The sequence below is a fragment of the Ips typographus genome, linkage group LG1 (assembly GCF_016097725.1).
Source record: "Ips typographus isolate SLU linkage group LG1, UJ_Ityp_2.0, whole genome shotgun sequence".
NCBI lineage: Eukaryota > Metazoa > Arthropoda > Insecta > Coleoptera > Curculionidae > Ips > Ips typographus.
This window is the reverse complement of record NC_138422.1, coordinates 25,896,766-25,916,624: the sequence shown is the minus strand read 5'-3', so window position 1 is coordinate 25,916,624 and position 19,859 is coordinate 25,896,766. Positions and strand designations below refer to the sequence as shown.

At 33.0% G+C, this 19,859-nt stretch overlaps 4 protein-coding genes across 4 annotated transcripts in view; 1 reads left to right on the top strand and 3 right to left on the bottom strand.

The window, feature by feature from the left end:
- The window catches only part of LOC145740284 (xaa-Pro aminopeptidase ApepP-like), a 50,936-nt gene that overhangs the window by 8,791 nt on the left and 22,286 nt on the right, over window positions 1-19,859 (top strand). The gene's annotated exons all lie outside the window — the stretch shown is intronic.
- On the bottom strand, window positions 2,099-5,056 carry LOC145725648 (uncharacterized). Its single transcript, XM_081974480.1, has 2 exons — window positions 2,762-5,056; window positions 2,099-2,704 (listed from the first exon to the last, which is right to left on the bottom strand). Exons 1-2 carry the CDS (start codon window positions 3,188-3,190, stop codon window positions 2,291-2,293), a joined length of 843 nt encoding a protein of 280 aa, XP_081830606.1. The 5' UTR covers window positions 3,191-5,056; the 3' UTR covers window positions 2,099-2,290.
- LOC145725641 (catalase-like) lies at window positions 5,197-13,166 on the bottom strand. The gene is made up of 9 exons (XM_081974467.1): window positions 13,010-13,166; window positions 10,867-11,138; window positions 10,645-10,818; window positions 10,380-10,594; window positions 10,198-10,322; window positions 9,962-10,139; window positions 5,891-6,006; window positions 5,502-5,705; window positions 5,197-5,452 (listed from the first exon to the last, which is right to left on the bottom strand). Exons 1-9 carry the CDS (start codon window positions 13,085-13,087, stop codon window positions 5,270-5,272), a joined length of 1,545 nt encoding a protein of 514 aa, XP_081830593.1. The 5' UTR covers window positions 13,088-13,166; the 3' UTR covers window positions 5,197-5,269.
- LOC145726750 (catalase-like) lies at window positions 14,141-18,515 on the bottom strand. The gene is made up of 7 exons (XM_081975983.1): window positions 16,931-18,515; window positions 16,604-16,875; window positions 16,311-16,484; window positions 16,010-16,224; window positions 14,939-15,241; window positions 14,618-14,882; window positions 14,141-14,542 (listed from the first exon to the last, which is right to left on the bottom strand). The coding sequence occupies exons 1-7, from the start codon at window positions 16,997-16,999 to the stop codon at window positions 14,308-14,310; spliced, it is 1,533 nt and encodes a 510-aa protein (XP_081832109.1). The 5' UTR covers window positions 17,000-18,515; the 3' UTR covers window positions 14,141-14,307.

The window sequence follows — 19,859 nt, the reverse complement described above, 5'->3', positions numbered from 1 at the left end:
TGATTAAATTAATTTTTAAGGTTTAGAGTCAAGACTTGGGATTACTTGCCAAAGTAATTTTTGTTTGCTATTATATATTGTTGTTTATATGTTGATGGTTCTAGTGAAAGTATAGTTTGTGTTCATTTTATTGTGTTATCACTATTGTTATTGTTCCTTCATTGTTCTATAATTTGTTGTTGGTTTTTTAACTTAAATTCTATTGTTGTTTGCCAAATTGTAAAAGCAATTTGGTGAAAGGCCCAAAAGTGTCAGTCTTTTATTTTCCAAAAGACCCTGCTCGAACCCAACAGTGGTTGAAAGCTTTGAACTGGAATGATTTTACTCCAACACAATACTCAGTGGTAAGTACAATATGCTTTCTCCTTCAGTAAACTTATTGCCTCTTACATACATACGTATGTGAGTTACATTTTGAGGCCGCCTGCATTTTGAGGGCAACAAAGGTTTACTCTGAAGAAACAGGACAGCTTTTAGAAGTTCCATTGGCACATTTACATTTTAAAAGAAAGGTCTTGGTAATAATATAAAACCCATTTACCAGTTTTGCTTACCTAGCTTCAAGGATTTCCAAATTTTCTTTGATTGAGCAGTTTTCACATTAGTTTGTTGTACTTTCCAGGACAAAGGGTTCTAACCAAACTTGCTTTGGCTGGACTTTATTGGGTATAAAAAGCCATATCTATACATATCTGGATCAGGAATGAAGCGTTCTTTGATTTTTCACTCACAACTTCTAATCAATTTCACGAAAAAATAAAAAAAAACATATTTTCTACTGCATCTGTATAGGTTTGTGTACAAAACGAAAACCGCTAACGCCGCCATTAAAAGTGGCATTCTAGGCTTTCTTGTACAGAGGGCGGTGAATAGCACAATAATGACGTTGTCAATATTGTAAACAAATCACCAGTAGTTTATTATGGTTGAAGTCATAGCTACTCGTAATTATACTACCTTATCGTTAGAGACTATTAGCAATCAATATTTCAGCTGAATGATTTATTAAAAGTTTGATGAGATTTTGGTAAATGGTTGAAAATAAAATAGTATACAAACCACGGTAGAAAGTTTATTTTCTGTCTCGAGATAAAGTACTACCTAGTCACCTAGTCTCTCGACAGAAATCAAACACTTTCTACCTGAGTATGTAATATACTATTCCCAGTCTGAGCAACCAGCTGACATTCTTTAATGGAATATACCGGTGGCACAGTGGCAAACCAAAACCTGAAACCTGAAACGCCGGTTTATTTATTACAGCCCCAACAGTCACACATGTCTCTGAAGGCATATGTGCGGCCCATCTTCTGTTTTATCCTGTTCTCTTGATACTTATGTGGATTTCATTTCCAATAAATTCACGCATGAGTGCACAATTACAACCCTTTCGTCTGTCCCTTCTCTACATATGCAGTCCAATCGCTGATTTTCTCATCAGCAACAACTTTGAAAAGAGTGGGCGGACTGTTCCTAATCGAATTTTCTCCCACACAGTAAAGGGGGCGTTGGGTGGTAAGACAGGGGTGGGGGAGTCACGTAAGGATCCGCTCTGACGTTGCCTGTCGAAAGTGCCACAGTTGATCTTTGCCTATCAGGGTTGCAGAAGTATGGGGTTGGTTTCGCGCTAATAGAGCCTCAAGCTGTTCTTGTTTGACTCGTTATCGATCGATTAGGAGCAAGAAATATAGAGCTGAGTGGTAAAGATACGATAGTAATCTTTTGCTTTCCTGACCCTTTAAATCCAAATGGGTACAACAAGGCACGTTCGCTTTAGCCATGGCTCTATTTTTGGTTTATAATTTGATTTTACCTTTTTTTAAGTCTTAAAAATTTAATTTTTCGCCGATTGTCAGTAAACCTGTCGTTTTAGTGCCTAACGACAGGCTGTAAACAACCACTTTTACTGCCTAGGCAGTAAAAATTTTTTACTGCCGCTTACCTGGCGCAGGGACAATATAAATATGACATCGTTTACACAACATAAAATTTAACATTTATTAAGAAAAAACACCAAACACTATAACATTTTTGGAGTCAAACATTCAATAGTATATACCTATAATTATTTATAAACATTAACAGTAAAATGAGAACATCCTTCTATTATTATTGATTTGTCGTTCACTTCGTTAGAACTATTTTTCAAATACACCGATGAACTAGAAGTTTCATCTTTTCTCTTCCCACTGTCACTGCAGGTGGGAATATTCGCTAGAATTTTTTCACTAATCACACTTTTGCTTTCGACTGATTTCTCTATGTAGCCTTCAGCAACACTTGTGGACTTCTATCCTCCATGTCTTTTTAGCATTGTGATGTCAGCTCCAGAATTAACAAGCCAAGTAGCAGACGTCCTTCTAAAGCAATGTCCAGTGTACTTCTGAGCATTTGGTAGTTTTAAATAAGTTGCTATCTCTTGTGGCATAGCACCAAATTTATGAATTCCAACAACTTGTTTTAATGCTTTACCCCTCCAAGATCTGAAGAAAAATCTTCGGCTTTCAAATCCAGAAGGACGATAAGAAGCATATTTTCTATACATGTCCAGGTGTTCTGATACCACAAAAGATCTCGGTCTCTTCGTTTTGGTATCAGGAAGGGAAACTAATAGCTTATTGCCCATATCTTCAATATCATCTAATTGCATTCGCACAAGTTCGTCACTTCTACATGCTCCGGCAATCGCAAGAACCGCCGCAACCTAGACAAAAATACTTGGTTATTCACTTAAAATTCGATCCAAAGTTCTGAAACTTACTTTGGTTGATAAATAGTTGGCATCTGGAGCTACCGATAAAAATTTAATAACTTCTTCCTTCTCAAACACCTTAGATTTTTCGGGTTGGTATCCATCTTTCTGGCTTTTTAAAAAAGCCCTTAGTTTCAAATACTTTGCCAAATCTACATTATGATGAGTGCTTAAGGTGGATTTGAGCATAGAATATACACTCCACAATGTAGAAGACTTTAGTTTTTGAGACAGCTCAGCAAAATATGCGATTAACACGTTTTCTGAAAACGAACCGATGTTCTTGTTCTTCCGGTAATCCATAAAACGGCAGTATGTGTCTTTATATATTTTTTTCGATTTTTCCGGTAGGAGATTAATTTCTACATTCCTGGCTGCTTCTCGCACCTCCGGAGGCGTTAGTGGTACATCGTCGTCACTCTCCATAGTCTCCATCATGAAGAAACAACTTATAAATTTGACGAAACTTTTAGATGTCAATTTTGGCTTATTTAAGATGTCTATTTAAGATCGTAATCATAGCAACCAAACAGGTATAATTATTGTTGTAGGTACATCATAGGTGGACAGTTTTCATTATTAGAAATAGGAGAGGTGTATTACTACTTAAATATAAAAAGTTAAATAATCGGCGAAAAAATTATGTGTTTGACTCGGCGAAAATGCACATTTACTGCCTCATACTTTTTCGCTTTATAAAACAAATAACTAATTTTTACCTTTTTTTAAGTATTAAAAATTTTTAACTTTGTTCCACAACTTTGGACCTACCTTCTATCTACCTACTTGTATTTTGATAATATTTTTAAACGTTAATAATGCTATTGTTGAATAAACATTCATTTTTAGTAAATTACAAAACTATTTTCCATTTTAACAAACCCAAATAAACAATTTTATAGTTAGCTATTAAGTAGAAACAGGAACTAGGAGAAACTCCTTTTTTTCAAAATTTACTAGATCAGAATATTAGATACTCTAAGTTTGAAGTTTTGAAGCTATTCAAAAATTACAATTTTTGTTCAAACCTTTACTCTTCAACTTCGGACCGTAGTTTATGTTGCAAACTTGGGTTATTATGATGCATTTATTGTGAAACACCCTGTATATAACTATTATCTTAAAGCAACCATAAGATTACTATCATATGGTTGCCTATTGCTGATAAAAGTAAACGTTTAGTTTTACACAGCAGTAGTATTTTATGTTCGTTTACCTACGACCTAATTACGCATAGTTTTCCGTTACATAATGAACCTCTTTACGCACAGTTGTAAAAAAACGCACAGCTGTAAAAAAAGCGCACAGTTTTAAGATCGGCCACAAACTATCGCTCTAATGCTAGGAAAAATTGATTTTGTTTACATTTCTTCCTTTATCAGAGTATATTAGATGGAGATCATTGCGTAATATATTGTTCATACAGTTTTAAGTAACTACCACTTCGTCTAGAATATTATTTGCAATAGCAAACACATCAAGTAATATTACTGATAGTTTTCCCTTTCTTCTTAATAACTGTAATGTCACCATAAATAATTATTTTAAGAACAACACTAATAATTATTTAAATAAGTAGTTTTTTTTATTACGTTATTATTTTTTCTTTAGTGGCATAATACCTATGATTAGTACAAATAGGATGTCAATACGTTGAAAATATACTTTTTTAATGAAAAGTTACTCTGAATTATATGAAATGCGAAAACAGGACTTTCCATTTGGTCGTAGGTAAAGTATAGTACGTCACACGTGCTCTAAGGCATTTTACACACTCATGGTGTAACGTAACTCGTGCGTAACTTTTTGAATATCGTACGTAAAATGCTTCTTACAGCACTAATTACGTAATATACTATTTTTGCGAGAAATGGCGTTAGACCGAATTTTTTGACAACACCTCGGTCACACCCTGTAGAGCATCACGGGTTTTAAAAGTGAGTACTGCTATCGTATGCCAAATAAAAAAAGCTGGAACTCCTATCAGAAAAACCAAAATAACTACATTTATGAAGAACCCAATAACAGACCAAATTAAGATATGCTAAAATAGAATTACCATGTATTGCAGGAATGGAAATTTTGCAAAAAGAATTATTGAACCAAATTGGTGAATATTTAAAAACTTGCAGGGCCATTTCTGCCTTACCAATATGATGCAAACTATTGGTTTTAAATAATAAAAATGGACTATAAATAGCCATAGAAAACTCTTTCCAACTGGAAAATTAGTCAGTAGTCTTAGTAAAAGTCCAAAATTACCAAGCTGTGATTTATCTTATGTAGATTTTAGCTTTGAAACTAGATATAGAGTCAAAAGATTTCCACTTTGAGTGTGAATGAATGATGACTGAACCTAGTTTGAGGCTGTCAACTTTAAATATTTACAATTTGCTTTAATAATTAGCAATACTGTCTTTTTTCAGTCAAAGGGAATAATAATCGATTTTTCAAGTCAGTTTTATTATGCCATATCATGTCCGTTCATGTATTTCAGCGAGTCTTTCTAGGTAGCCATTAAAAAGAAATTTCAGTGGAAGTGTGAGTCTGTCTGAGACCTTCTCTCAACCGAGCTCCAAGTTCTGAGTCGACTTTTTCAAACATGTTGGAAATTGCCCTCTCCGCTATGACGCTATTAGTCTGCCTTAACCAACTCAGCAAATTTTCAATAGTCCTGTTGCGTTCATCCTCTTTAATAACCTGAAAACTTATTTTATAAGATGGTTTTATCAGGATTTATCAGGTTTACCCTCGTCCACAATAGTCTGGCTTGGGTATAATTATCAATTAAGCCATAGTCAGTACGATCCACCAAACCGCTCAGAGGGATTTTAGGAGCCAAAGCTCTGGCTCTTTTATCGTTTTTAGGTCCGTTGAAACTGTTAGGGAAATAGTTGGGTGCACCACCCTGACTGATAATCGTGGACTCTCCATCTCTGTTGTAATTATGTATCTGTAAACGGGTTCATGTAATGGACGACATTTTAATCGACTGGGTGATTAACTGCACCAGCTATTTCAACAACAACAAACCGGGCTTTGAGAAAATAAATTTCGAACCGATAAATATGACAAATGGCTTTATAGGCTATTCGGCGGCAGTAAAAATGTCTCGTAAATTTCTGATGTTATACTTACTTGAAATGGTGAATTAACTGGTAGTTGGCCACTGTTTATACCCAGCCGGTACCTTTGGGTATCTCCATAGTTGAAAATCCTACCCTGTAGCATTCTATCTGGTGAAAAGTCGATACCTGGAAGAAAACATATTGAGTTGACAAGACTTTTTTTTAGTCATTTTCAGAAAATTATTGTATGTTTAGACTAAGAGGAAAGGCACGTTGATTCATTACAGTCCATTGCCAAGGGTGATGAGTAAAACAATTAATTCTGAATCCCGGGTGTCTGGATGTATTTATTAAAAGTGACAAAGTCGGACTCTAAAAATACTCTAGTGTCGTGTCGAAATAGGTTTACAAGCGCTGGTGGGCGAACTTGTAAACAGTAAACACATCGCGTATATTTGCGTGTCCTTTACCCAAAAAATTTATTTTTAACTTTGCGATTATTCGGCCAATTTCAGATTGCACCATTCTCAATGCCAACAAAAAAATTTGATTAAATAATATTTCATTATCTCGGCAAATCAAGCAAAACGTGGACTAAATGAATTTCCTTACTACAGCAATCTAAAGGATACTGTGTTTTAATTACATTCATAAAATTGCAAAGTTGGATTTTAAGTATATTGATATCATAATCAAATTAATCAGTTTCTCAGTAACTTGTCATGATTGCTGCCTTGATTCTAAAACGATTTAAAATACTAACGTGCAACTGCAACTAAAAGATTGAGATAAAAAATATCTTGAAATTCTTTGAGAGAAGAGATGTCTATTATTTGAAAGACACACAACGTTTCACAAAGTAGACTTCGCTTAATTACATCTTCTGTCAAACTTATTTTTTGACATTTGACAAGGTTTTAAGTAAAAAACAAGATACTCTTTGACAACAATTCAAAATTGCAACAATCGCAAATACTATACATACATACGGACTTCAAAATTACTCTTTTTGACAAAATATTTAATATTGAAATAACTTGAGTTAGATTGCTTAAACTGTTTTTGACTTAAAGTTGGAGGTATACTGATTGTATATTATTTTATATTGAAATACATTTTACAGGACCAGTAGTTAGAATGACTAGTAAATTTATAAAACCTGCATTTTCATATACTCATTTTTAGAGTCCGCATTTCTAGGAATTTTGCTTTTTGTAAATAATAATAGCAACTAATCTTTGACATATAACGATTTACGCAAAAACCCGTCATTTGACAGATTTTTTTTGTTTTTTTTGTTTTGTTTTTCTTTTTGTGTTTAATTTTGTTTTTTTGTGCTTATTTGCTGCTATTTTTTGTATGGTTTTATTTTGTATTGAGATATTCAAGGCTTCTGAGGGACAAAAACATACCAATTATCTGTTGCAAAATGGGCGAGTATCAATTTACAAATTTGACCAAATAATTTCCAAATGCTCTGAAGTAGTCTAAAAAAAAGCTTTTCAAAACATTAGAGAAGCTCTAAAATGCCTTGCAAAAGCTTACAAACAGCCTGTCAAATGACGTGTTTCTGTGCTCCAAAAGCTTTTAGATCAGTCTAAAAGCTTCCAAATGTTTTTCAGCTTATCTATACAGTGTGGTCCAGTTTTAAGTGTCAATAATTCACCATTTGATAGCCAATCAAAAAATAACTTGACTTGCATTATGTCAATTTTTTGAAAAACGTTTCCAAAGGAAGATACAGTCCTCCAAATTTCCATTTAAAAAATCGTTTTATAGTTTAAAACTGAACATTCAAGACTTGTTTTCACAAGTCTTGAATGTCCAAATTTGTACTGAATAGTCTAAAAACTTTTTTACTACTAGGAATGGTCTTATGATTCGCTTTCTCAGACTGCCATCCTGGTTGAATGTCTGAAACTGGCATTCAAGAACTAAAAAAAGTCCGGAAATCAAGACAAAGATTGTATTGTGCATGAAACTCATTTTTTACTACTAAAAATAATATAAAAGTTGACTTTTAATGCTAGAACTGAGTCCAAAAGTATATTTTCAAGACTTTAATTGGTGTACAACTCAATTTTCTGGACTGGACAACAAGACTAGAAGTAAATTAAATTTTCGGACTATTTTATTTCTAAAAATTAGTTCTCAAGACTATTATTGTAGCATGTGATACCAACATTTTTTACTTTTATTACTGAAGAAACTTGACTTTTGGAAATAGTCTTAAACTCGAGTTTTCAGCCTTAAAAAGCACTAAAAACAGTCTGAATTTCTTAGAGATGCTACAATTTAATGCACCTATGAGTGTAGAAGTCAATTTAATAGTGAAGAAGCTTGAAATAAAATTTTCAAGATTATGGTCAGTTGACAAACTGGCTTTTAGGCCTGATAAGTCAAAAACTTTATAAAGATAGTCTTGAAACTCGATTTGAGGAACTGAAAACAGCCTTAAAACACTAAAAACAGTCTAGTTTATTAAGAAATACCCGAATTTTTAGCACTGAGTTGTCTAGAAGTCGATTTAATAGTGACAAAGCTTGGAATGCTATTTTAAGTCTATGAAGAATGTAAAAATTGTTTTTTAAGTTTGCTATGTCAATAACTTGGTCAAGATAGCCTTGAAACTTGATTTTCCAAGCTGAAAGCAGTTTTGAAGCACTAAAAATAGTCCAGAATTCGAAGAAAATTAAAAGCAAAGTAATAATCATGAAAAGTTCGTTTTCAAGACAATTTTCATGAATCTAATGTCAATGTCCTGCATCTAAGACTATTTTCAAGACTAAAATATTGAAATTTGTCTTCAAATTATGAAAACTTACTTCAAATGCAAATTTTAAGCTTCTGATGTCACTTTTCATTACATACATACAGTTCAGTCACATTTTGGGGTTCAAGTCAATTTTTAAGGTTTAAATGTATGAATTTGTAGTAACAAATTCTTGAAGCAGTAGTTTTGATGTCTACAAGTCAATTTTTAGTATTAAAGTTTCTCGATTTGCATGAAAACTGGTTACAAACACAATTTTTAAGCTTCTGAAATTTTTATCTTTTCTAATTCAATTTTCAAAACTAAAGTCTCCGTTTGTCTGGAAACTATGAAAACTGGCTACATGTGAATTTTCCGTTTCCAAGACAATTTTTAAGTTGGGTTGGGTTAGTTTTGGGTCTTTGACCGTAATAACGTGTAATAAAGTGCTTGTTCCAAATTTGATCAATATTGCTCCAACGGTTTGACAGTTATGACAAAAAAAATGATTTTTTAAACAGAAATTTGAAGGGCTGTATTTTCCTTAGGAAGCACTTTTCAGGAAAATGACATAATGAATGTCAACTTATTTTTTAATTGGCTATGGATTGGTGAATTATTGACATTTAAAACTGGAGCACCCTGTAGAAGCTCTCCAAAGATTTCAAGACAGTCTCAAAGCTACTGTATGCTTCTAGAGCAGTTTAACAGCTTCCAAAACTTTCTAAAACCGTCTACAAGATTTAAAATGACTTGAAAGCAGTACAGAACCTTCAATGCTCCTAAACTAGTCTAAAAAGATTTCAAAACACTACAGAAACTCCAAAATGCTTCTAAAACAGTCGAAAACCTTTCAAAACCATCTAGAATTTCCAAATGCCTCTAAAGCATTCCAGAACCTTCAATATGCTCTTTAAACTGTTCAAAAACTTTGCTTGCTTAAATGTTTTAATACACTACTAACTTTAAAATGCTTCCCAAGCAGTCAAAAGTCCAAAACGGGGTAAAAGTTTTCAAATGCTCTTCAACTAGTCTAGATGCTCCCAAAAGATATCAAAACAGTTTAAAAAAAGCTTTCAAAGAAATTCTGGAACCGTCTAAGATTTTCCAAATGCTTCCAGAACCTACAATAGGCTCTTTAAACTATCCAGAAACCTTCCAAATGCTCCTTAAATAGTTCAAAACAATTTTGAAAGTTTTCTAAGTCTAAAATCTTCCGTATACTTCTAAAGCAGTCTAAAAGTAAAAAAATTTGCATCTTTGAAAAAGTTGTGATTTTTTTTAAGGATTTTTTACAGAATTTTATACTTTTTTGAAGAAAAGAAGTTTGCTTTTAAGCGCTTTTTTTCACGATTTTTGTGCCTCTACTCATTTCCATCAAAAACTCACCAGGTATAACATGTGACACATCAAAAGCAATCTGTTCCACTTCGGCGAAATAATTAGTTGGATTCTTATTAAGCACAAACCTCCCCACAGGAATTAAAGGATAATCATGATGAAGCCATACTTTAGATTGATCAAAAGGGTCGTAAGGACTCTTTTCAGCTTGTTCTGGGGTCATCACCTAAACACAAATACAAATCGTTAACAATGATTCACTAAAACTCAAACAGAAAGATAACCTGAATATAAAAAGACCATGAAGGGTAGTTCCCTTTCTCTATCGCATTGTAAAGGTCCCTGACGTAATAGTCACCATCAAGACCTGCAATTCTATCCGCTTCACTTTGAGTCAAATTTTCTATACCTAAAATTAGACAACTAAATGAAGGGTTTTGGAAAAAAATTGTCTTGAAGAGTATACCTTGGTTGCACTTGTAGTGAAATTTGCAATATCTGAAAACCCCTTCAGCATTGATAAGGGAGAAAGTATTAGCCCCGTAACCGTGCATTTTTCGGTAACTAGCTGGTATACCACGATCTGTAAACAATTGCAAAGTTTGGTGAGTACTTTCTGTTCTTAAGGAGACAAAGTCCCAGAAAGCGTCATAGTCTGGTCTAATGTTAGTCACTGGATTCCTGCAAAAACCAATTTAAGTAACATAAGCTAAAAGAGATGACGGATGTACCTTTTCAAAGCGTGCATGAACATGGGAAAGTTAATGGCGTCATTGACAAAGAAAATAGGACTATTATTTCCCACCAGGTCCCAAATCCCATCCTCGGTATAAAACTTAATGGCAAACCCTCTTAAGTCTCTATAAGTATCAGGGTAGCCACGTTCTCCAGCTACTTGAGAAAACCTACAAAGCACCTGGTGAACCAAATTCTTGACAGTTTACTGCACTTACCTGACAGCAATGGGAGTTTTCTTCCCAATTTCCGCAAATACGGTGGCAGCTGAATATTCAGTGATATCGTGAGTGACCTCAAAGTACCCGAATGCTGTGGCACCTTTAGCGTGCACCACCCTTTCAGGGATACGTTCACGACTAAAGTGGGTCAATTCGTCGATTAGGATGGTATCTTGAAGAAGGAAAGGACCATGGTAACCCACTGTTAAGCTGGCTTCTTTTCGACTCACTGGGTTACCACCATTTGTGGTCATACTCTCATCATTGTCCTAAGTAATTGTTATTAAGTACAATTAATAGAATATAAATTGAAACTGTGTGGTTTTTATGTACAGAATGACAAAATTTAAATTAAATATTTAGCATAACTTCCATAGTGTTGAACATCCTGTATACTTTTCCAAAATCTTAAAATATGAAAGATAACCATATTGGTCCTGTCCGTTTACTTGAAGATTCATTCTGCAATCTTCTATTCTCTAGTTCCTCTAATGAGTTTGCAGAATCTTTATCTTTTTTTTTAAATAAGTAAAAATATCTTTGCCATATTGACTATAGTTTTTTACAGGGTGTAAAAAATAATTTTGATTTCGTCAAGCGAAATAAGTATTGGATACACCAAAATTAAGAGATATAAGGATAGATAAAGCTTTCTGTCAAAAACAACAAAACAGTACAAAAATCATCAGAGACAAGCTCAAGACAAGACAATTTTAAATTTTAACACAGAATAGTAACTTTTAGTATTATCTCCTACTTCCATAGTAATAGATTCCTAATTATCTGTTTTAACAAACTAAAGACAGATAAAGTCAAGAACACAGTTTGTAATGTTAATTTCCAACTTTAAAAGTAGTCAGTACGTTTCTGTTGTCAATTTTGACAATTTTAAGACAGAAAAGCAACTTCTAACATTATTCCTTACATTCACTAGTAGGAATGTATGACAAAATAGTGTCTTCAATTGTGTAAATAGTTGTTAATTACCCATTCAGGTGTTTTGGTACTATTATTAATAATTAATTAAACAGTATTAAATGATTTTTGTCCAGTTTAACCAAACTGGTTAGTTTTACTGATTGTTTACTATCAAAAAACAGTTTTATTTAAATTTTAAGATCAATTTAAATAAATTATAATTTGCTAGACATTTTTATTCGTTTTATGTGCACGAAATATGAAATTTTACAAAAAATTGTTTTTAAAAACTTGATAATGGTTTCAACAAATAATTATTGAATTTGTTAGTTTATTTACTATAATGTCTTAGTAAACAATAAATGGGCTATTGCTTTTTTGATCGAAATAATAACCGTCAAGAAATTATTAAAAATGTATATAAAATAAAACAAAAATTGTAAATACAGTGTGTACTACAGGAGAAAATTACTCGGTTTTGCGATTTTCAGTATTGACATTATATAGGGTAGTCAAAAGGAGAGTTTAAGGGCTACAAATTACTATTTTTAATTACCCTCTAACTGTAAAAATAATAAATTGATAGTAAATTTAAAAACAACAACAAACAAAATTAAAACAAACAACAAACAAAACAAACAGTATTACAAAATGGAATTAAATTTGAAAAGTTCAGTTTCTGATGTATTTTGTTACAGGAATGTTTGATCGCTAAGATTACATTGAAATGTGTGTGAGTAATGTAAGATTCTGTAATGTGTTTATACGAATCTTGTAGATATTTGTATTTATTTTACTTTTAGGTACTTCATTACCTGGTATACAGGATGTCTCAAGTTTGCGTAACAAACCCAACCCATTGTTTTTTAATTCTATGTCAAATTCTAGATTTACTTAATGTGTAATCTGTGTCGATATTCAACTAGTTTGGCTCTGACAGTCTTGATTGATTGAATTTTGATCATCTCCTGAGCTTCATTATTCTTGATTTGAGTAAAAAAATTGCAGTTTTTGTCCCAAATTCGAGTAACCAACCAAACTTTTGTTGGTTAATTTGATTATTTGAAAGTGGAAGCAGCTGAAAATCAATACAGACCTTTTACGCTGGTGGATTAAAAAAAAGTTTTAATCAACATTTAGGTTTCACCTAATTTTAGTAATAATATTTTAAATCAGCCTATACAAAACATGATATAAACAACCTCAAATAAATAGTACTTACCTCGTGTTTCTTGGAGTACTCCAACAACACTTTTGATGCAGGATCCCGATTGTCGTAGGTAAACGTTGTATGAGACATTTTTTATTTTCTAGTCAATTTGACACTGAGTGGCAGTACCAAAATGGTTGCGCATAACTGTTTACTTAATATATTTATAGTAATGTAATTTTTTTCTGGACTAAAACCGCTAATCGAGATTAGGTGTGTGGATAAGTACCGCAGGAAAACAAGTTTCTGGTTGTTGTTTTAGGACGAGGTCAATGTATCCCGACTTATTCCTATAATTCTTGAATGGTTTTCTATAAATCTAAATTATTTTGATATAAAGCATACATACTCGTACGTCTAAGAAATGTTTAGATCCACAACTTGATTTGTGGGTCTAAACATTTCTTAGTTTAACTTAGTTAAACTAACATGTTAAAATTCTTATGTTAGTTTAACTAACAGGAATTTAAGTTTTTTTTAAATGTTTCTTTGGTCACCAATTTGGTCATTAAATTTGGTTTTTTAAGTGTGAAAATTTAATTTTTTAAACGTCATTATCTCAGAACACAGTTGATTATAATTTTTGTTACATGAGACATATACAAGGTGTCCCATTAAGGGAGCAAACATTTCCGAAAATGTTTTGTCATGAGACACCCTGTCAACAACAGTGATAGATTACGTCAATATAAAATATTATGTTAGTTCATGATTTAATAACATAATAACTGAAATATTGTTCTAGAGTGAGAAGAATGTGACACTGTTATTTTAATCATTATTATTTAATTATTGATTTGAAGAATCATGCAAAGTTGTTTAGACTAAGAAACTATGCTATTTTAAACACACATCTTTCACAATTTTCTAAATGAACTGCCACTGTATACTTCTTATGCATTCTGAATATAATTAAAATAAGTTTTTCCTTATCTCTTGTTTGATATAGTTAGGCATGTACCTGATGGCATTAATTGATATCAGGTCGATTTCAATTTTTTTTAAATTGTAACACACTGTTTAACCTACTAAGCCATCATCAGAGAGATACAGCAGTCGAAAATGGGTGTTTTCTATTCTACCAGATTTTCTATTTTATACTTTAGTTTTACTTTTTTTACCACAAATAAGTTTAATAAAATACTTAATCGAAAATGTTTATTAATGTTCTATAAATTACATTATTTTTAATAACCTACTAAGGTTATCAGAATGATTAATATTTAATGAATTACGTAACTAGGTATTTAGTACAAAACAGCTAACAAACCACAACAAAAAAAAAATTGTACGAAATTTCTAATTTTAACTCAAAAGTCAATATGGAATTCTGCTTCAAGGTTCAATGCCGTCCTCAGACGATTTCCTAATGTTTTATCCACTGGATCAAACATGGTTTCTATGGCTCGTTTTTGAATGGTTGGGGTAGTTCTCTTCAGCCAGTCAACTAAATTTTCTACCAGCCTTTGTCTTTCGTCATCTTTTAATACTTGTTGGTAGAGAAGTCTTGGTTGGGTGTAGTTGTCATCATTACCACTATCAATTCTGCCAAAAAAATTACATTAGTAAAAATATGACAATAAAATCATATTGCATAACTGAATTGGTCAATATTCGTACCTTTTAGCTTCACCATGTAAAGGAATAGCAGGAGTTAATGCTTTGGCTGTTTCATCATTCACAGGCCCTTCAAAACTGTTTGGATGGTAATTAGGGGCTCCCCCCTGGCTATTGACCGTCCCATAACCGTCCCTACTGAAATTATGCACTTGGTAGGGGGCGTTTACAGGCAATTGTGAATAATTCACCCCTAATCGATACTGATGCGTATCCCTATAGGCAAACATTCTTGCTTGTAACATACGATCGGGAGACACTTCAATCCCTAAATTAAACCCAAATTAAATTCTATTTTCTTGTATTAACATTACCGAGACTTACCAGGGATTAAATTAGCTACATCCATAGCTAATTGCTCGATTTCAGCATAGTAGTTGCTAGGCAGTTTATTGAGTACGATTCTCCCTACAGGAATCAAAGGATAGTCTTCATGCAGCCACACTTTTGTAAGGTCGAAGGGATCGTAAGGGCTTTTGGCGGCCTGTTCCGGGGTCATAACTTGAATATAAAAATTCCAGGAAGGATAATCGCCTTTGGCGATGGCATTGTATAGGTCTCGTGTATGATAGTCCGGATCTTCACCAGCTATTCGTTGTGCTTCGTCGGAAAGGATATTTTCTATTCCTGAAGAAGGAAATACAATGTTCTAAAAGCTGATTTAATATGCGAAAACAAGAAGTCTGCATGCCAGTGCAATTTAAAAGAAATAAAACAAAATTAAATTCCTTTGTTACTGACTTCATTAGTTAGATGAGTTAGGATTGGTAGCAAATCCTAAATCACCTAAAAAATCTTTATAGATTATCTAACTTCAGCATTTTCACTAATAAACTATTTCTATCTTCATTCATGATTACTGCTTTTCATAAAAGTTGATTTTAAAATAAAGTCCTTTTTTCAAGCAAATCAGAATCTATCTAATAGTTCTTCTGATTTTGTTAGATGGACCTGATTTTCTCATCCTTTCAACTCACTTTTAGGATTGGATGAGGAAAAAATCTTGTGTTCTCTTGCTGCTGTTGCATGTCTAATATTTTCTTAGTTTTTTGCCAAATTATCGTGGGTTTATTTATTAAAATGCATAAAATTCTACTTGTGGACAAGCAACTTAACCAGTGGTTGACTAATAATATTCTATGGTCAATTACTTGACATAAAATCCAGATTTAAATGTTTCCCAGGTGATTTTCTCAACAAAAAGAACTGTTTATCTAAAAACTCTCAAGTTTTGGCTGTTCAAAATAACAGAAAGGAGGATATTGAACATGTATCTACGTTTACAGGCGATTATTTCTAATTTTCTTTCTTTAGATCAATTTGATTGTTTTAAATTAAAATACATACAAATCAATTGTATGAAACAATGTCAATGCTTTTTCTTAAATTGTTTACCTTGGTTCGAAACAAAATGGTACTTGATCCAATGAAAAACGCCATCATGATTGACGAACCCATAAGTATGAGAGCCATATCCATGCATGGTACGGTACGATCTTGGTATTCCTCTGTCTGAAAAGGTAATAAATGTCTGATGGGTGGTTTCTGGTCTCAACGAGCAAAAGTCCCAAAACATGTCATAATCCGGTCTTAGATTTGTCACTGGATTTCTACAATAGTTTGAAATTTAAAAGTAGTATTGCATAGCTTAATAATGTAGATGTCATAGAAAAATGATAAGACTAATAAATAATACCGTTTCATAACGTGGATAAAACTAGAAAACACTGCGGCATCCTTGACGAAAAAAACAGGAGTGTTGTTGCCAACAATGTCCCATATTCCATCTTCGGTATAGAATTTGATGGCAAAACCTCGGACATCTCTGACAGTATCCGGATATCCACGTTCACCAGCCACAGTAGAAAATCTGCAAAATTGTTTTTCAAAATTGCCTGTAAACAGTAAATTTGTTTGACAAATTAAAGTGACGGACACTCAATTTCATGTAAATATGATATTTTAAAAACCTGCTTCAATGTCGCTTACCTCATAGCTATTGGTGTTTTCTTGCCTATTTCTGCAAACGGTTTTGCTGCAGTGTATTTAGTGATGTCGTGAGTGATCTCCAGGTATCCAAAAGCTCCAGAACCTTTAGCGTGTACCACCCTTTCAGGGTTGCGTTCTTTCACAAAGTGACTGAGTTCATCCAGAAGCATTACATCCTGAAGGAGGGTGGGTCCGTTATATCCTACAGTCAAACTGGCATTCTTAAACCCGATAGGATTGCCTGTGTTGGTGGTGATTGACTTTTCTTCTTCCTAAATTCAACATAATTTCCTGTTTGGCGAGGCAATTTAAAAAAAGGGTGCTTACTTCATGTTTTTTGGCAAATTGGATTAGCTGGTCTGCGGCTGGATCACGTACAAACGGAGTCGAAGGCATTTTCTACGATTTAACTAGACAAGTGGTTGGTTTAGGTGTTTAAACGGTCCCTTAAATAAGTTTACAGGAAACCGCATTGTTTTTGTGTCCCACACGAAATTTGGCTATTTGATAATTATAGTTCCCTGAAAGTTGTGCGGTACTATTTTAAGACGGGTCATCGACTTGTTTAACCACTATCTCTGGTACAGGGTTTAAATAACATCCTGGATGGTCTAAAACTGCTTAATCCACTAGTACAGTTCACTAAATCCCGTAGGCGTGAAATTCTGGATGAAAATGCCGGCGGCGTGGGAGATCAAGCCTGGATAACTAAATCAGGATAGCAGCACGAAAAGGCGGACAAAATCCCGGATTATCCCATAAAATGCACGGACGGCCTTTTGGCACCCTTTTGCCGTTTTCTTCGGCTCGCTTGCAACATATGGTAGTAGGGCAACATGGGGTTGTGGGCGATAAAAAACACATGTGACCCGAATTTACCAGGCCATAAAGGGGTTGAATGCTCTTTGTGGGATTAAACGGATAATGGATGTAGAAGTAATACCTGATATTGCACAAACAAATGTTAAAAAAAATTAGATTTGATAACGTTTTTGATTATTTTTTAGAGACTTTTTACAGTTTTGTCTGGATGTAATAATCATCTCAAGCAGATTTGCTATTTTGTGAAGCTGCCCAAGTCTTGTACCTTTATATTTCTTTAGGGTGTTTTGACAATATTTGTATATTGCCGTCTCTGACATGTTTAAAAAATGATGCTGATGATGTCGAAGAAACGTTTGTATTTTAAATGTGATCCTGTAATACATACATTGAAAGAAGTTTGCAAAAAGTGTCATTCATGTTGCATTATCTTATTAAGTAGACTCTGAATCCAAAATATCTTATTCCTTCAGATATCACCGAAAGGTAGGGAAATTTTTAAAAATTTTAGAGATCACCCAATTTCTGTATTTTCCCCAAAACCTAAATGGATCTTACCGCAATTACCGTTGATTTCAAATGGATAGCTTTGAAATGTCTGCACTCATTTAAAGAAACCTTAGAAAATACAGGGTGGTCCAGTTTTAAATGTCAATAATTCACCAATCCATAGCCAATTAAAAAATAAGTTGACATTCATTATGTCATTTTCCTGAAAAGTGCTTCCTAAGGAAAATACAGTCCTTCAAATTTCTGTTTAAAAAATCGTTTTTTTTTTTGTCATAACTGTCAGACCGTTGGAGCAATATTGATCAAATTTGGAACAAGCACTTTATTACACGTTATTACGGTCAAAGACCCAAAACTAACCCAACCCAACTTAAAAATTGTCTTGGAAACGGAAAATTCACTAAAGAAGTTTTAAAAATATTATTGTAGCCAGTTTTCATAGTTTCCAGACAAACTAAAAGACTTTAGTTTTGAAAATTGAATTAGAAAAGATAAAAATTTCAGAAGCTTAAAAATTGTGTTTGTAACCAGTTTTCATGCAAATCGAGAGGCTTTAATACTAAAAATTGACTTGTAGACATAAAAACTACTTTTTCAAGAATTTGTTACTAAAAATTCATACATTTAAACCTTAAAAATTGACTTGAACCCCAAAATGTGACTGAACTAATGAAAAGTGACATCAGAAGCTTAAAACTTGCATTTGAAGTAAGTTTTCATAATTTGAAGACAAATTTCAATATTTCAGTTTTGAAAATAGTCTTAGATGCAGGACATTGACATTAGATTGATAAAAAATTGTCTTAAAAACTAACTTTTCGTGCTTTTTACTTTGCTTTTCATTTTTTTCGAATTCTGGACTATTTTTAGTGCTTCAAAACTGCTTTCAGCTTGGAAAATCGAGTTTCAAGACTATCTTCACCAAGTTATTGACATAGCAAACTTAAAAAACATTTTTTACATTCTTTATAGACTTAAAATGGCATTCCAAGCTTTGTTATTATTAAATCGACTTCTAGACACCTCAGTGCTAAAAATTCGGGTATTTCTTAATAAACTAGAATCGTTTTTAGTGTTTTAAGGCTGTTTTCAGTGCCTCAAATCGAGTTTCAAGACTATCTTTACAAAGTTTTTGACTTATCAGGCCTAAAAGCCAGTGTGTCCACTGACCATAGTCTTGAAAATGTTATTTCAAGCTTCTTCACTATTAAATTGACTTCTACACTCATAGGTGCAATAAATTGTAGCACCTCTAAGAAATTCAGACTGTTTTTAGTGCTTTTTAAGACTGAAAAATCGAGTTTAAGACTATTTCCAAAAGTCAAGTTTCTTCAGTAGTAAAAGTAAAAAATGTTGGTACCAAATGCTACAATAATAGTCTTGAGAACTAATTTTTAGAAATAAAATAGTCCGAAAATTTAATTTACTTCTAGACTTGTTGTCCAGTTCAGAAAATTCAGTTGTACACCAATTAAAGTCTTGAAAATATACTTTTGGACTCTCTTTAGTCCTAGTAAAGTCAGTTCTAGCATTAAAAGTCAACTTTTATATTATTTTTAGTAGTAAAAAATGAGTTTCATGCACAATACAATCTTTGTCTTGATTTCCGGACTTTTTTTTGTTCTTGAATGCCAGTTTCAGACACTCAATCAGGATGGCAGTCTTAGAAAGTGAATCATAAGACCATTCCTAATAGTAAAAAGCAAGTTTTTAGACTATTCAGTACAAATTTGGACTTTCACAAGTCTTGAATGTTCAGTTTTACACTATAAAACGATTTTTTAAATTGAAATTTGAAGGACTGTAGGTTCCTTAGGAAACGTTTTTCAGAAAAATTACATAATGCAAGTCAACTTATTTTTTGATTGGCTATCGAATGGTGAATTATTGACACTTAAAACTGGACCACCCTGTATAAATTAAC

Bases quoted from the DNA above. Each gene is read 5' to 3' on its own strand.
- LOC145725648 (XM_081974480.1), bottom strand. From the start codon at position 3,190: ATGATGGAGACTATGGAGAGTGACGACGATGTACCACTAACGCCTCCG. The intron at 2,705-2,761 runs GTAAGTTTCAGA...ATTTTTGTCTAG, and splicing joins CCAACTATTTATCAACCAAA to GTTGCGGCGGTTCTTGCGAT.
- LOC145725641 (XM_081974467.1), bottom strand. From the start codon at position 13,087: ATGTCTCATACAACGTTTACCTACGACAATCGGGATCCTGCATCAAAA. The intron at 10,595-10,644 runs GTACATCCGTCA...TGGTTTTTGCAG, and splicing joins TTCATGCACGCTTTGAAAAG to GAATCCAGTGACTAACATTA. The intron at 5,453-5,501 runs GTAAACCTGATA...ATAAGTTTTCAG, and splicing joins CCAGACTATTGTGGACGAGG to GTTATTAAAGAGGATGAACG.
- LOC145726750 (XM_081975983.1), bottom strand. From the start codon at position 16,999: ATGCCTTCGACTCCGTTTGTACGTGATCCAGCCGCAGACCAGCTAATC. The intron at 16,876-16,930 runs GTAAGCACCCTT...TGTTGAATTTAG, and splicing joins AATTTGCCAAAAAACATGAA to GAAGAAGAAAAGTCAATCAC. The intron at 15,242-16,009 runs GTAAACAATTTA...TTCCTTCTTCAG, and splicing joins CCATTTTGTTTCGAACCAAG to GAATAGAAAATATCCTTTCC.